The sequence below is a fragment of the Pristis pectinata genome, chromosome X, assembly GCF_009764475.1.
Source record: "Pristis pectinata isolate sPriPec2 chromosome X, sPriPec2.1.pri, whole genome shotgun sequence".
NCBI classification, from domain to species: domain Eukaryota; kingdom Metazoa; phylum Chordata; class Chondrichthyes; order Rhinopristiformes; family Pristidae; genus Pristis; species Pristis pectinata.
The window spans coordinates 3,626,364-3,642,586 of NC_067450.1; the positions used below are offsets into that span (position 1 = coordinate 3,626,364).

General features: G+C 43.1%; 1 protein-coding gene across 1 annotated transcript in view; it reads right to left on the reverse strand.

Moving 5' to 3' along the window:
• Nucleotides 1–6,225: 6,225 nt before the first annotated feature.
• LOC127567016 (complement C1q-like protein 2) overlaps nt 6,226–16,223 on the reverse strand; it is a 37,080-nt gene continuing 27,082 nt past the window's right edge. The window contains exon 2 of the mRNA XM_052009632.1: nt 6,226–6,405. Within this exon, the coding sequence (XP_051865592.1) occupies nt 6,226–6,405 (180 nt within the window). The remainder of the gene's footprint in view (nt 6,406–16,223) is intronic.

Sequence of the window (16,223 nt, forward strand, 5' to 3'; positions counted from 1 at the left end):
CATGTGATTAATTTGCTTCTTCACCGTGGAATAATGAAGCTGGAAGTTTAGTAATACATCAAGGAGGAGGCCAAGAGCAATGGCAAGAACTTTCTATCACCAGGTGATCAGTAAACATTTAAATAGTTCACCTCTCAAAGGAGGCCAGAATCCTGGAGTACCTGATGTACCTTCAGTTATAATACTAATAAAATCTCATCTTTTCTTGGGGCATAGGAGGCCATTCAGCTCATTGAATCTATGCTGGCTCTCAGACCAATCCCACACTCCCACGTAATTCCCTGTAAACTGTTCTCTCACACATGCTATTAACCCCTTCCTCTCAACTCTCCTACCACCCAACTACACTGGGGACAACTTACAGCCTCCAATAAACCTAACAGCATGTCTTTGGGACATAGGAGGAAACTGGAGCACCTGGAGGAAACCCACACGTGCAAACTCCACACGGGCAGCGCCCGAGGTCAGGATTGAACCCGGGTCGCTGGAGCTGTGAGGCGTCGGCTCTACCCGCTGCGCCACTGAGCCACCCATCACCAAAAAAGAAGTAACTCTAAAATGAAAGTTATTAACATCTTAGAAACTCTAGTTCCTATTGCAGTGCTTAGTGCTCAGGCAGCAGTACAACTTTTACTGCCTTTCATATTATATTTTTTGTAAGACCTTTTGATTGAATCAGTTAAATAAAGGTGAAGCTGAAGTGAACCAGTTTCACAATTAAGTTATTGGCATTAATGGATATTCAAGGGGCACTTTCAAATACCCTCCCGCACACTGCACTGCTGAATGAGGGAAAACATTTTGAATACCACAGTTCTATTTTGCTCAAGGTTATCTTACCACCTGAGCAGCCTTTTGATTCCTCTTGTTGGAGAGGGAGTGGATTCAATGGTGAAATCTAGCTTTCCCAATGTGTCACAGTAGAGCAGGCTGGGATTGGCAGTGTGGAAGGCAAGTCAGCTGGGGGCCATGGGGTAGGTAGGTGATGTGACTCTCAAGCATTATCTTGACTACTCACAGGCAGTGCACATTAGGTAAAAGGGAAGTACTTGTGCTATATGCAAGTGCAGGTCCAGCATTGTCTGCCCTGTGAGCTATGGACTGTGTAGCCACTGCAGAGGAGCTGGTCTTGCATTCATATGGTGCTTTAGCAAATATTTCAGAATATGGCAGAGACAAGCCTATGCAACAGCCATTTTGCGCACAGCAAAATCCCACAAGCAGCAATGAGATACAACTAATTTCTGGGTTTTGGTTAGGCAGCTAATATTGGCCAGGATGCTGGCTAAACTCTTTGTACTGCTTGCAATCTTTAACTCATTGCCAAAATGTTTAGACATGAGGTAAAGGCAAGGTCAAAGCTGGGATGGGGGAATCTACTGGAATTAATTCACAGTCTAACTATTATAAGCAAATGTATTCACTCTGATTCCTTTTCAACCTGTTATTTATTTTGTATGTTACAGTGAAAGCAGTGACGAGGTCTCACAAAATTTACTTTGGTGGCTACTGTTTAGCTGAGATGTTCAAACAGTTTGATGTGTAAGGAGGACTTGCACTGATTTAGCGCTTTATCAATTTTTCACAAGCATCTCCATGTGTTCGGTATGCAACATTATATATTATTGACTGCTATATAAGCAACAGAGGCAGCCATTTTGCACACAGCAAGATCCCACAAACAGCAACAAGGTGATTCACCAATTCTGCTGGTGTAAGTTGTGCAAGACATCAGCTGGAGATATCACTGGGAGAATTGCTTTTTTCTTTGAATAGGTCCAAAGGAAACTTTAGCATGCCTTTGAACATAACCTTAGTTTAAGATCTTAGCTGAAGAATGGAATCTCTGACATTTCACCGCTCTCTCAATACTGCATTGGTGTGGCAGCCTAGTGCTGGATTCGAACTTGGATCTTCAAATTTCTGACTAAAGGGTGAGTGCTACCAACTGAACCAAGCTAACAGTTGAGAGGAAAAGACCATTGTCAATGGAGATGGTTGTAGTGTAGATGTAGATTGATGGGGATTCAATCCATTTGTCTAGCATCAGTAACTGTGTAAATCGTGGGCATCTTCTGTACTTCTTCCACATACACCTCTTCTGTATACATATAGTATTTTACAGAGGTCTTGTATAGTTCTTTGCCTATTATATTTTTTATTGTATAGCAATATGAAATTGGCACTAACAGCACTGTGGAGCTCCCACTACAACTGGTGTCCCTGGCTGAGATTAGCTAACTTGAACCCTGCGGGTCTGAGTGGCTGAGTACTGTACCTTCAGACTGACTGAACAGAGCTTTCCCTTCATTTTCAGCCAGAGCTGGTATTCAGCACTCCCAAACTAACAAAATAGGAAAAGGTCAAGGAGAGGAAAAGCCACTCTGCCTATTCCTCTGGTAATTTGACATAGGCTACTGTACTTTATACAGTGGATTATTCCAAACATTTATTACCACTTTATTAAATTCCTTTCCTAGCCTAGAATCATTTTAGCGCAGTCTTCCCTATTTTAAATAGTCCTTCTAGCTTGACTGTGCTACTGTTTGTGCTACATAGAATATTTTATATCAGAATCAGTTCTTAACATCATTTTCTCCAGAATGTACAAGTTAAGCTTCTCTAATCTTTCCCCATGGTTCATCCTCATTATGTTCAGGGTTATGTCTTGTTGACCACCTCTGCAATCTCTCCAGTTCACAGCGCACGTGACCACATCGCAGTCAAAGCAGATCTGCCTGATGTATGAAGAACTTCCAGCAGAACCTCTCTGGACTATACCTCACTGTTTTGGCTCTGTAAACTCGTATTCTATTTCCTTTTTAAAATTGTTTTGATACATTTCTATTATCAGCTAAGACCACCACACTTCCTCAAGCACAGAAAGCAGCCAGTGCTCACACCAGGTATGATAGTCCATGCCGACCAAGGTGCCAACCTGTGCTAGTCCCATTTGCCTGTGTTTGACCCATGTCCCTATAAACCATTCCTTTCCATATACCTGTCCAAAAGTATTTTACGGTACATGTTGTAATTGTAATTTTATTGGATACTGGGAAGTGACCAACTTAGAGTCAACTTGTAGGCACTTTACGTTACAAAGTTATGCCTATCAGGAATCAGTTGAGACTCTGCAAACTTGATTCAGTTGGGACTGCCTAAGCTACTGCAGAGAGAGGGAGAATAACACTTATCTCTTCAATCCAGACTGGATTTGTCCATTGTTCAGTGGTGACAGGATAATGTTTCAATTCTCCTCACCATCCAATCCATATCCAGTATAGAGGAAGACATTGTTACAGTTTAACCTGTTCTGTTTTAGTTCTGACTTGTTTTAGTATGAACACCAAAACTTTGATCTAGGATAGACCTTCTTGCTTAATCCCTACTGAGAAGGAAGTTATTCACTGACACTTTATTCCCCAATATCTTCAGAAGCCAATGTTAGGACAAGAGCTGAATATCAACCACTGTGCTAGAGCAATGCCGTGCTGTGGTGAAGGTATTAAAAAGAAAGATCAAACCAGGAATTACTTCACCATTGTGGATGGGAGGCCGAGAAATACAGGAGATCTGAGGGGCCAGCAAACTAAAGCTATTACACCGTAGATCATTTTATCAGAAAAACTTGTTGGGAGATCCTCAGTGAAAAAGTTATATATTTGTTCAAAGGAATTACCTGGGTTGAGATTGTCCAAATTCATTTTGGTAAGAATCTAGGAGAAAGTCTACATTCGTTCCTGGTCAGACCAAGCACCATCAGCACCAGATTAAAACTGACACCTCCCATCAGGCACTGAACTTTTTCTGTACATCATCATCTCCTGAACCATGAAATAAAGAAGCTAAACTGAACAACCAATAATGCAGAAGACATATGATTTGAGAACAAGGCAATTGGTGAAGAGCAAAGTGGGAATTTGAGTTTGCAAGATGGACAGAGAAACTTGTACAAAGAGTCTACATTTTCTGCCGGAAATGGTTTACAGTACTTATGGTCTTATGCATGATGTGTGCACAGTACAAATCAGTCCTTACTCAGCATGTATGGAGAACTTGCTCCCTTTCAGTTCAATTACAAAGGCCCTATTTACATGAAGGTGTCATCTTGTGATCAACCCTTTGAATTAGGAGTTGGTCAAATGATTTTAGCTCTTTGAATACATATTGAAGAGTTTGCAAGGAGGAGCACCTAAAATTCCATCTTACTTCATTCCAATGCTTAAACTAAGTGATCCACTTGTTAAAAGACAGAAGTATTTGTTTTTGTTTGATATTCAGGTAAAGACCAACAGATGTCATTTGAGGCCTCAAATAGTGATGTTCCTGCCCTCATATAATTTTGTACAGGATTGATTGCGAGCAACCTTGCACTTAACAAGACACAAGCTCAACAGTAAACAAAGTTTCTCAACAATTAATATCATAATGAAGAATTTCAATTGATGTGTAAATAGCAGAAACAGGAGCAAATGAGAATGGCACTAGTTAAATTGAGCGCTTTCAACACTTTTGTGTCTATAGCTCCAGTCAGTAACATTCCACATCTGTCCAGCTTTCTAGGTAAACCATACAGGCAAAAAATCTGGAAGTTAGTAAGAATGACATATGTGTACTTTTTGCATCATGAACAATGCCACACTGTCAGGAAACAACTGTACAGAAAGTCCAAGCAGAAAGAAGAAATACCAATAGATCATGTCACATCCTGCATTGTCTGCAGGAGTTTTGGTATCACTCGTGATTGCTAAATTCTACCTTCAGCCAGGTTTATGAATAGATTTCACTTGCTTCATTTTACAAATATTTCTATACAAATGCTCAACATGTTTGAAATTTCTGGTGCACTTGGATTTAAAAAGTGCACAGAATTATTCGGGGCAAGCATGTTAAGTGTTTGTATGGCATCAGTGCTGGCCAGAACATACGCTAGTAATTTTTCTTTCTGTTGGAACTTTTCTTCCTTTATCTGTTCACTGATAAAGTTATCAAGGATGTCAAGGATGAAATCAAATCAACTTGGTGCTGAACAGGAGCTGCCTTCTGCAATGTGACTTAACAACACCAAGAACCGAGCTGATGCAATGAACTGGAGAAGGGGCTTTCGCTATCACATGAGATTAAGTAAAACCAATACTAGCAACATGGAGGAAATGAATCCCCAACTTAACTACTGAGGACAAACTGTTTCACTCTGGCAACTAGAAGACCCCTTTCTCTATGTTGTACGTTAAGTGATGTTAACAAGGACAGGGATTTCATAAATTTTACCTTGGTTCTCACTGAAAGCATAGATAGACCTAAAAAAGTGCACCATTCAGATTAAGTAAGGAAGAAAGAAAGATGTATTAACATAGCGCCTTATCACAATTAGCTTCTTTGAAGTGCAGTGACTCTTGTTACGTAGGCAAATGCAGCAGCCATTTTGCGCACAGCAAGATTCAATAAAGAGCAATGAGATGATTGAGCAGTTAATCTGTTTTTGGTGATAGCTGGCTGAGGAAGAAATTGTGTCACAGTATCCACCTGAACCACTGGAACAGATAGATGGGGCTTTGAGTTCTTTTTACAAGTTTATATTGCTGCCCATATTCTCAGTGGGCTGTTCTACTGATGACGCTACAGGTTGATGAACAGCGATGCTCGTTTCAATTTTGATACAAATGTGACATCATCCAGAGGAACATGATGCATAGAAAGCAGGAAGCAACATTTAAGGTGCAGGATTGGGATTTGAGATTTTAGTATTCTCAAAAGTATTTTACAAGCAATTCCTTGTAAAAATGTATTAAGCACACTGCTTGGTTACAAGTTTGACTCGCAAATGATAAATACGCTACCAACACATTAAAGTCAGATTGTTACATGTTAGTTAGTTGATATTCATTCATTATTTAACTCTCTGGATTTTTAACTATGGTTTGTTTTTTAGCGCACTGCCTTTGCTTATCTCAGTAATGCGACTTACTGCTCTCACATTCAGTCAATGGTCAGAACTTGTTTTATGGATTAATCGATAAAATGCTGGATAAAGTGCTAAAATTTAAAAAAATCCACTGATTGTGAAGTCTAAAACAAAATTGTAAAAGGTTTTTTCATTTATCTATTGAAAATTTAGGGGTTGGTGGGGTGGGTTGCTAATTCTGTGCTCCATTTAACCTTCTGATTGATACTACACACATTCCTCCCTGGTTGGTCTGCAATAGGACACAAAGGCACCTTTGCTCAGTCTGGGTAGATGATGAAACCGGAAAAGGTGCTATACTTGTTGCTATTGCCACCATGAACTTTCCCTCCGTCAAGCTTCACGTAGACTTCATCTCCAACATCCAGATGCAAGATGACACTGTTGCTGGCGTAGTCATAGTTCTGATCAGCGTCCTGGGCAATGGCACTAGCTCGTACCTGAATCAAGACAGAACATAACAGATATCAATGATATTGAGCAATCTCTCAGGTTATCTTCTTTTCCTCTCCGCGCTGTCCTTGAGCTCAGAAAATGGACAGGTGACCCATGGTACTCGTGGTCGGGCCCTTGCCCATTCCAGTTCTGGAGGCAGACATTTGGGGTCTGCAAGGGTAACGAGGATGAACTCACTCTGATTTTTCTGTCATTCCCTTTGGAGAAGCACATTCTTTAAAACAAATCTGTTTCGTCATTCACACACAAAATGCATCAAGACAAATCATGAACTAGACTCATTCCCACGTGTTACTCAATTCTCTTGCTGAGGCATAAGTTACATATAGAGCACCAACTTCAGAATGAAACTGGCTGAACTATTGGAGGGACTAGGGTGTGTAATGAATTAACATTCTGGGGTTGATATTAATCCGGAGTGGGTGCTGAAATGTGCTCAAGGACAATTTTTGAACCAAACCATTAAAAGGAAGAAATGTTCAATGTAAAACCAGCCCTGACCAAAATATCACATCCTGAGCCACTGTGTGGGGTGAAGTTACATTTCATCGACACCTGTCTTTAGAAACTGATTTCTCTGAATTGACACATAATATAATGTCCCTCTTCTGCCAAATTCTTAAACCAACTATTCCTAACATTAAAATGGTCACAGAGCTTTAAAATTCTATGAGGGTTTAGTGCAAATCTTCTGGAATTTACAGAGGATCTGAGAAGGCTTCATAAGACAGTCTTCATGAGCCAGTAAGACACCTACAGGGTACAGGATCACACCAGCAAAACCGCCAATCCTCAGTTGGTCACAGTGCTTTGTACACCAGAACAGAACAGATGGAGGTACGACGAATCTGAGCAAATCTGCAGTACACCTTTCAATATGTAATTTGAAACAGAACTAATTTACTGATTTGACAATAATGAGAAAGGCATTTCGTTTGCATGAAACAAATAGATGGTACTTTAACCAGTGCAGCTTCCTGTTACATGACTTTCATCTCAAATCCCACGGCTACACTATAATCCAGGTTCTGCTCAACTCACATCAGCTTCTTAAAAAAGAAATTCCAAACTCCAAACAACTGTTGTTCAATAAGCAACACACTTGCCTAATATCTTTTTCGTGTGCTTTGATAATGTCAGCTCTATGGTAGGAATAGATTTTGCTTTTAAGCTAGTTTTCTGCTGTCCTCACCCAAAGAGCGTGACTGGTTTGGGGCCATTCTCTCACAGACAACATACACCTTGCAGCAATTCACCAGCAGCCTCTCTTTCATGAATGAACCACAAGGATTAGCAGGATGTTCCACCCAGGAGAGCACTGCAGTCAGCCCTGTTGCTGATGTCCATAGCCCATACATTTTCCGACACTGGCGACTGAATATAATCTCAACACCAAAATTGACTGTCCTTTTACCGCACCCTGGTTGAGATCATCTCCAGCAGCACAGAGTGTGCCTTGTACAATAGCAAGCATCGTATTTAGCGTGGCTGCCTTACAGCTTCAGCGAGCTGGGTTTGATCCTGACCACATGTACCATCTGTGTGGAATTCTCACATTCTCTCTTTGACCATGTGAGTTTTCCCTGAGGACTCTGGTTTCCTCCCACATCCCAAAGGCGAGCTGGCTGGTAGGTTAATTGCCTATTGTAAAATAACCCTAGTGGAGGTTGGTAGCAGGAGTATCAGCGGGGAGATCATGGGCATGTGAGAGAGAAGAGGTGACACAGAAATAAATGAGGGAATAGGATTGATGGGATTGCTTAGTGAGCTGGCATAGACCCAATGGGCTCAATCTATATCCTTCCATATTGTAAGGGAATATGAGAAAAAAATGAGAAACTCAATTCCACCCCATCCTTTAACACAAGGTTTTCTATACTAGACTTCAATTTAATGGTGATAAATGAAAAATGGAAGAGAATGGAGAGTTAAATTGTATATGGGTTTGTTACTATACTTTTATGGGAGTTATCTATTCTCAAAACAGCTGTCTACATTTTTACAATCATTTACAAAAACTCTTTCCCACAGTATAGTACTGCTGCTCAGTGCATGACAGGAACATTCTGCAGCGCCAAGGACCACACTTTTTAATATGACGTGTCCCTGAGTCGACCCTTGACAGGTCCACAGGCGTTAACTGTCATTACCAATTGCTGTTTGCTCTCCTTCTTCACGTTCCCAATACATGATAATCCTGCAGCTTAGAACAGGCTTTACTCTATTCTTCCGAGGCATATATGACGGAAACTATCTTCTGTGCTGCCTTCCTTGCTGTTACTAAGGTGAAAGATGACTGGAAGGTGCAGTAATTTTCTTTTTCTGCATCCTAGAATTTATCCAGAGTAACTTAATGGCACATCAGGCAAAATCACACTATGTGAATTGCTTTGAACTTACATATTAAATAATGCTCTCAGATCAGGTTAAGGTTGTTCCAGCACTTGGTCACCCTACCCTTCACTACATGTAAGACAGAACACTCCAGCTTTCAAATCTCCCATCATTACGTTTCCAATTATTCTCTATTTTAACCTGTACTGCTATGGACACAGTAACCCTGAACTATCCTGTACTGTTCCCTCAAAGCTTGAAATGTACTGTCTTGGATGCTCGTTACCTTCCTTGTTCCCTTAAGTTGCTGAAATCAGGGCTCATCCATTCCAGATCCCCAAAATAACAAACTCCCTGTCTCCCTCAACCTCCCCTTCCACTTTCAATTCTCAGGGTTTCAAAACGTGAGTGTGGCATCACATAAACCATACTTCTCAATGCATCTTGTCTTCTGAACCTTGGTTGTGAGCTGAATTAAAGACTCCATTTACAGTGTACCGTTATAAAAATTAGTCCCAAACCACTCTCGTACATATTTTTCATGGCTCCTTTATTCACATCCAACACCTTGTGGATTAAAACTAAAACTAGCATAACATTTATATTGAAAGTTGAATCTGTAGTTTCAAGGTAATTTTCGGATAGCTCCTCAGACCTTTTCAGGTAAACCTTTCACAAGTATAAACCCACAAGAAACACTGCTGCTTCTCTCCATTCCATCTCTGTGGGATGAGTTCACTGAGCTGTACATTGAAAGCCTAACATTGGAATTTGTGTCACGTTAGATCATTTAATGTGCAAAATGCTGTGCCCATGGATACAAGGTAAGTCAATACCAGCTCCCCCATCATTGGGACATCCTTGTTCCTTCAATAATAGAAGGTATCTGAGGGAACTTGATGATGCGGAAGGGAGTGCTGGTAAGGGTAATGTTCTCGAGGTTGTAGATATCAAGAGAGAAGATGTGTTGAAGTTGTTAAATAATATTAAGACAGATAAATCTCCGAGACCTGACGGGATTTTCCCCAGGCTGCTTCCATAGGCTAGGGAGGAGATTGTTGAACCGCTGGTAAGGATCTTTGAGTCCTCGTTGTCCACGGGGATGGTGCCAGAGGATTGGAGGGTGGCGAATGTTGTCCCCTTGTTCAAAAAAGGTAATAGGGATAGGCCAGGGAATTATAGACCGGTGAGTCTCACGTCTGTGGTGGGTAAGCTGTTAGAAAGGATTCTAAGGGATAGGATTTATGAACATGGTAGGCTTCTTCAGAAGGTCAGAGGCCAAGGGATCCAAGGAAGCTTGGCTGTGTGGATTAGGAATTGGCTTGCCTGTAGAAAGCAGAGGGTTGTGGTGGAAGGAGTGCCCTCGGATTGGAAGGCAGTGACTAGTGGTGTCCTGCAGGGATCGGTTCTGGGACCTCTACTTTTTGTGATATTTATAGATGACTTAGATGAGGGGATGGAGGGCTGGGTTAGTAAGTTTGTGGACGACACTAAGATAGGCGGTGTTGTGGATAGTGTGGAGGGCTGTCGGAGCTTACAGAGGGATATTGATAGGATGCAGAGCTGGGCTGACAAGTGGCAGATGGAGTTCAATCTGGAGAAGTGTGAGGTGGTACACTTTGGAAGGACAAACTCCAGGGCAGAGTACTGGGTAAATGGCAAGGTACTTGGCAGTGTGGAGGAGCAGAGGGATCTGGGGGTTCATATTCACAGTTCGTTGAAAGTTGCCTCACAGGTGGAAAGAGCAGTTAAGAAGGCCAATGGGATGTTGGCTTTCATAAATCACGGGATTGAGTTTAAGAGCCGCGAGGTGATGATGCAGCTTTACAAAACTCTAGTTAGGCCACACTTAGAGTACCGTGTTCAGTTCTGGTCGCCTCATTATAGGAAGGATGTGGAGGCGTTGGAGAGGGTGCAGAGGAGATTTACCAGGATGCTGCCTGGATTAGAGGGTATTGAATATGAGGAGAGGCTTAAGGTGCTAGGGCTTTATTCACTGGAAAGGAGGAGGATGAGAGGAGACATGATAGAGGTATATAAAATACTGAGAGGAATACATAGAGTAGACAGTCAGCGCCTCCTTCCCAGGGCACCAATGCTCAAGACGAGAGGTCATGGCTTTAAGGTTATGGGTGGGAGGTTCAGGGGAGATGTCAGGGGGAGGTTTTTCACCCAGAGAGTGGTTGGTGCATGGAATGCACTGCCTGGGGTGGTGGTGGAGGCAGATACATTGAACAGGTTCAAGAGCTTGTTGGATAGGCATATGGAGGAGTGTGGGATGGGGGGATATGCGGGAGGAAGGGGTTAGGTAGTGCGAGGGTGGTTTGATGGATGGCACAACATGGTGGGCCGAAGGGCCTGTTTTGTGCTGTATGGTTCTATGGTTCTAATCCTGTGTGGAGGAGTGGACATCAGGTGACATAGGTAAGTAAAGTTTTTATATGAAATCATTTGCCTAGAAATTGGATCCACTTGTGCATTTTTTAAGCAACAAACAATCTGCTGGAGGAAATCAGTGGGTTGAGCAGCATCTGTGGGGGGAAAGGAATGTCGACATTTAATCACCTGGTGGGGATCGGGTGGGTGGGGGAAGGGATGTTACCCAGACTCACTCTCCTCCTCCCCCTTGTCTTCCCTCATCTCCACAGCAGATTTTCCTTCTGCAGCTGTTCTGTGGCGGCCTTGGGGAGAATTGTTTGAAGTTGTGATTTGCTTCTCAGTAGTCAGTGTTGCATTGACTCGCTAACTGGGAGCTCTGCAGTCAGGAGCTGCTGAGCTCCCGTTTTAGCACATGACTATGAACACAACAGGAGCAGGAGTAGGCCACTGGGCCCCTCAAACCTGCCCCACCATTCAACAGGATCATGGCTGATCTGCCCCAGGCCTCAACTCTTCTGTGCCAGTTCCCCACAGCCCGAAATTCCTCGATCTTTCCAAGATTTATCTGACTCCACCTTAGATACATCTAGTGATCTAGCTTATCCCAATCAGTGTGGGAAATGGCAAGGTACAGCCTTTAACTTCTTTTCCCCCAATTCTGTGAATTCTTCAGGGGACCTGAGTGGGTGTCAGTGCTCCACACAGCGCAAGTTATGTTGAAAGTTAAGTGGTGTAATCGACAAACTCTGACCGCTGGAAAATGCCAATATTATGGAATTTATGATTTATGCAACTGAAAATATTTTGGAGTGAAATGTGATAACAACTCTTTCTAGGTCATCTAATGTCTAAATTTGACCAGGCACTTCTTGGAGTGAATTAACCTGTGCCCTGTGTCTTGTGCAGTGGGATGTATGCGATGATGTCATTCCTCATGTAGTGCTCCTTTTAGACCATAAGACATAGGAGCAGAATTAGGCCCTTCAGCCCTTCGAGTTTGCTCCGCCATTCGATCATGGCTGATTTATTTTTCCTTCTCAACCCCATTCTCCTGCCTTCTTCCCGTAACCTTTGATGCCCTTACTAATCAAGAACCTATCAACCTCCGCTTTATATATACACAATGACTTGGCCTCCCAGCTGTCTGTGGCAAGGAATTCCACAGATTCACCACCCTCTGACTAAAGAACTTCCTCGTCAATTTTGCCACATCCTCTCCACGTCCACTCTATCCAGGCCTATCATACGTTAACCCTTTCATTCCCAGGATCATTCTTGTAAACCTCCTCTGGACCCTCTCCAACACCAGCACATCCTTCCTTAGATATGGGGCATAAAACTGCTCACAATACCCCAAAAGTGGTCTGACCAACGCCTTATAAAGTCTCAGCATTACATCTTTGCTTTTATATTCTAGTCCTCTCGAAATGAATGCTAACATTGCATTTGCCTTCCTTACTACCAACTCAACCTGCAAGTTAATCTTTAGGGAATCCTGCACCAGGACTCCCAAGTCCCTTTGCACCTCCGATTTCTGAATTCTCTCCCCATTTAGAAAATAGTCTACGCCTTTATTGCTTCTACCAAAGTGCATAACCGGACACTTCCCTACGCTGTATTCCATCTGCCACTGCTTTGCCCATTCTCCCAACCTGTCCAAGTCCTTCTGCAGACCCCCTGCTTCCTCAACACTACCTGCCCCTCCACCTATCTTTGTATCATCCGCAAACTTGGCCACAAAGCCATCAATGCCATCATCCAGATCATTAATATATAACGTGAAAAGTAGCGGACCCAACACCGACCCCTGCGGAACACCACTAGTCACCGGCAGCCAACCAGGAAAGGCCCCCTTTATTCCCACTCTTTGCCTTCTGCCAGTCAGCCAATCTTCTATCCATGCTGGTACCTTTCCTGTAATACCATGGGCCCCTATCTTGTTCAGCAGCCTAATGTGGCACCTTGTCAAAAGCCTTCTGAAAATCCAAGTAAACAACATCCACTGACTCTCCTTTGTCTGTCCTGCCTGTTACTTCCTCAAAGAATTCCAACAGATTTGTCAGGAAAGATTTCCCATGTTGACTTTGGCCCATTTTATCATGTGCTTCCAAGTACCCTGAAACCTCATCCTTAAGAATGGACTCTAACATCTTACCAACAACTGAAGTCAGGCTAACTGGCCTATAAGTGCCTGTCTTTTGCCTCCCTCCCTTCTCAAAGAGCGGAGTGACACTTGCGATTTTCCAGTCCTCCGGAACCATTCCTGAATCTAGTGATTCTTGAAAGATCACTACTGGTGCCTCCACAATCTCTTCAGCTACCTCTTTCAGTCCCTGGGGTTTAGTCCATCTGGTCCAGGTGACTTATCCACCATCAGACCTTTCAGCTTCCATGCACCTTCTCCTTAGTAATAGCGACTACACTCACTCTGCCCCCTGACTCTCTCGAATTTCCTTCGAAAGTTCTTTCGAGCTTTTGAAGCATTTCAGTGAAACATGCACTGAAGTATCTCAGGAGTGGTGATCACTGGGAATTTCCCAATGCCTAGATCTTCCTGGTGCAATGTTGGACTGGGGCCATGTCAGGTTAAGTCCCTTATCTTGTATTCTTCTGTCCAGGAATGCTACCCACTTACACTGCAGCGATCCCTCACCCCAGCACTAATCTCACTGTAACACCCTCCCCTAGTTATGTCTAGGTCTCCCCACCCTCCAGGCCCTCTGATCCTCCCCACTATCCAACACAGTGATTCCCCTCATGGAAGCCCCTATCTCCATTCCCCCCTGCCTCCAGCTATTTACCTCATTGCTATTCCCAAGCCCCAGTCACATCCATCTTGGGCACCCCTCCCTGGTCCTTGGCCAAAGCCTTTCTCCATCCGACCATAGCACAGACCGATCCTACATTCCTTCTGCACCCCCCTCACCTAGACCTGATCCTTCTGTCCATCCTGATCCTATCTCCTTGCAACTGCTCATATTATTCCTCTTCATTAGACACTCATCTAATTTATAACCCGTGAATGATGGAAGAGTCACTTGGAGTAACGCATGTTGTATTCTACAATATTCTACAATAATATCTTGCAACTTTCCTCTTAATGCTTTTGGTGTCAATTCCACTGATCAGGCAGGGTGGGTGGCGTGTCGAACAAAGCAAGACTGTTTGCTGTGTTGGTAAATTCTTGGTCATTTGAATTTTATGGTTACTTGTTTCTTGCAAGTTACTTGTTTGGTTACTTGTTTCTCCTGGGATGGCAGCTTGGTTGTACAAGGAGAGATTAAGTAGAATACCATCGTATTCTCAGTTTGGAAGAATGAGAAGTGATCTCATTGAAACATACAAAATTCAAAACATACAAAATTCTTCCAGGTTTGACAGGGTAGATGCATAGTTGATGCTTCCCCTGGTTGGGGTGTCTGGAAACAGGGGTCACGGTCTCAAAATGAGGGGTTGGCCATTCAAGACAGAGATGAGAATAAATGTCTTCATCCAGAGGGTGAATAGTCATACAGCATGGAAACAGGCCCTTCGGCCCAACTCGTCTACGTCGACTGTGTTGCCCAGCGAGCTAGTCCCACCTGCCCGCATTTGGCCCATAGCCCTCTAAACCTCTCCTATCCATGTACTTATTTAAATGTTGCTAATGTGCCCACCTCAACCACTATTTCTGGCAGCTCATTCCAAATACGCACCACCCTTTGCGTGAAGAAGCTGCCCCTGATGTCCCTTTTAAATCTCTCCCCTCTGATCTTAAACCTATGCCCTCTTGTTTTTAGCACCCCTTCCCTGGGAAATAGACTACCTGCTTTCACCTGTCTATGCCCCTCATGATCTTATATACCTCAATCAGGTCACCCCTCAATCTCCTATGTTCCAGGGAATGAAGTCCTGGTCTACACAACGTCTCCTTGTAACTCAGGCCCCAAGTCCAGGCAACATCCTGGTAAATCTTTTCTGCACTCTTTCTGGTTTAATAACATCTTTCCTATAACAGGGTGACCAAAACTGTACACAATGCTCCAAGTGCACATTGTGGAATCTTCGGGATTCTCTACCCAAGAGGTCTGTGGAAGAGCAGTTGTTGAGTATATTCGAAACACAGATCAATAGATTTTTGGATATTAAGGGAATCGGAGGCTGATAGGATTGTTGCAGGGAAGTGGTGCTAAGGCTAAAGGTCAGCCATGATCTTATTGAATGGTGGAGAAGGCACAAGGGCTGAATGGCCTCCTCCTGATTCTGTTTTTTCCCTTTCTTTAGTGAAATCGTGATGAGCCTATGTTACAATGCTGTTCCCACGGGCCAGTGGTCTCCCACACCCAGTTTTCTGGGGGAATATTTGGGACCTGTGAATGACAAACCTGCACAGACAGAAGGAGGTATAGTATTTGGAAGAAACTTGGGGCAGGAAAGGAGGGATGTGTGAATAGGCAGAGTTTGCAATAATAAAGATTTGCATTTCTATAGCACTTTTCACAACAGGAGGATAGCAAAAGCTTTTTTAGGTATGTGAAGGGAAAGAAGTTAGTTAGGAACAATGTTGGGCCCTTGAAGACCGAATCGGGTGAAATTATTACAGGAAACAGGGAGATGGCAGTCGAATTTAATAAGTACTTTGGATCTGTCTTCACGGGGGAAGACGTAAGAAATCTCCCAGAGGTAAGGATGGACAAAAGGCAGAGGGTGACAGAGGAACTGAAGTGGATTGACATTAGGAAAGAAATGGTGATGGGTAGACTAATGGGGCTGAAGACTGACAAATCCCCAGGTCCAGATGGTCTGCATCCCAGGGTACTAAAGGAGGTGGCTCTAGAAATTGTGGATGCATTGGTGATCATTTTCCCATGTTCCTTAGATTCGGGGTCAGTTCCTGAGGATTGGAGAATGGCTAATGTTATCCCACTTTTTAAGAAAGGAGGGAGGGAGAAAACAGGGAACTATTGTCCAGTTAGCCTAACACCTGTGGTGGGGAAGATGCTAGAGTCCATTATTAAGGATAAAATAGTGGCATATTTGGATAGCAATGATAGGATTGGGTCGAGTCAACATGGATTTACCAAGGGCAAATCATGCTTGACTAATCTAC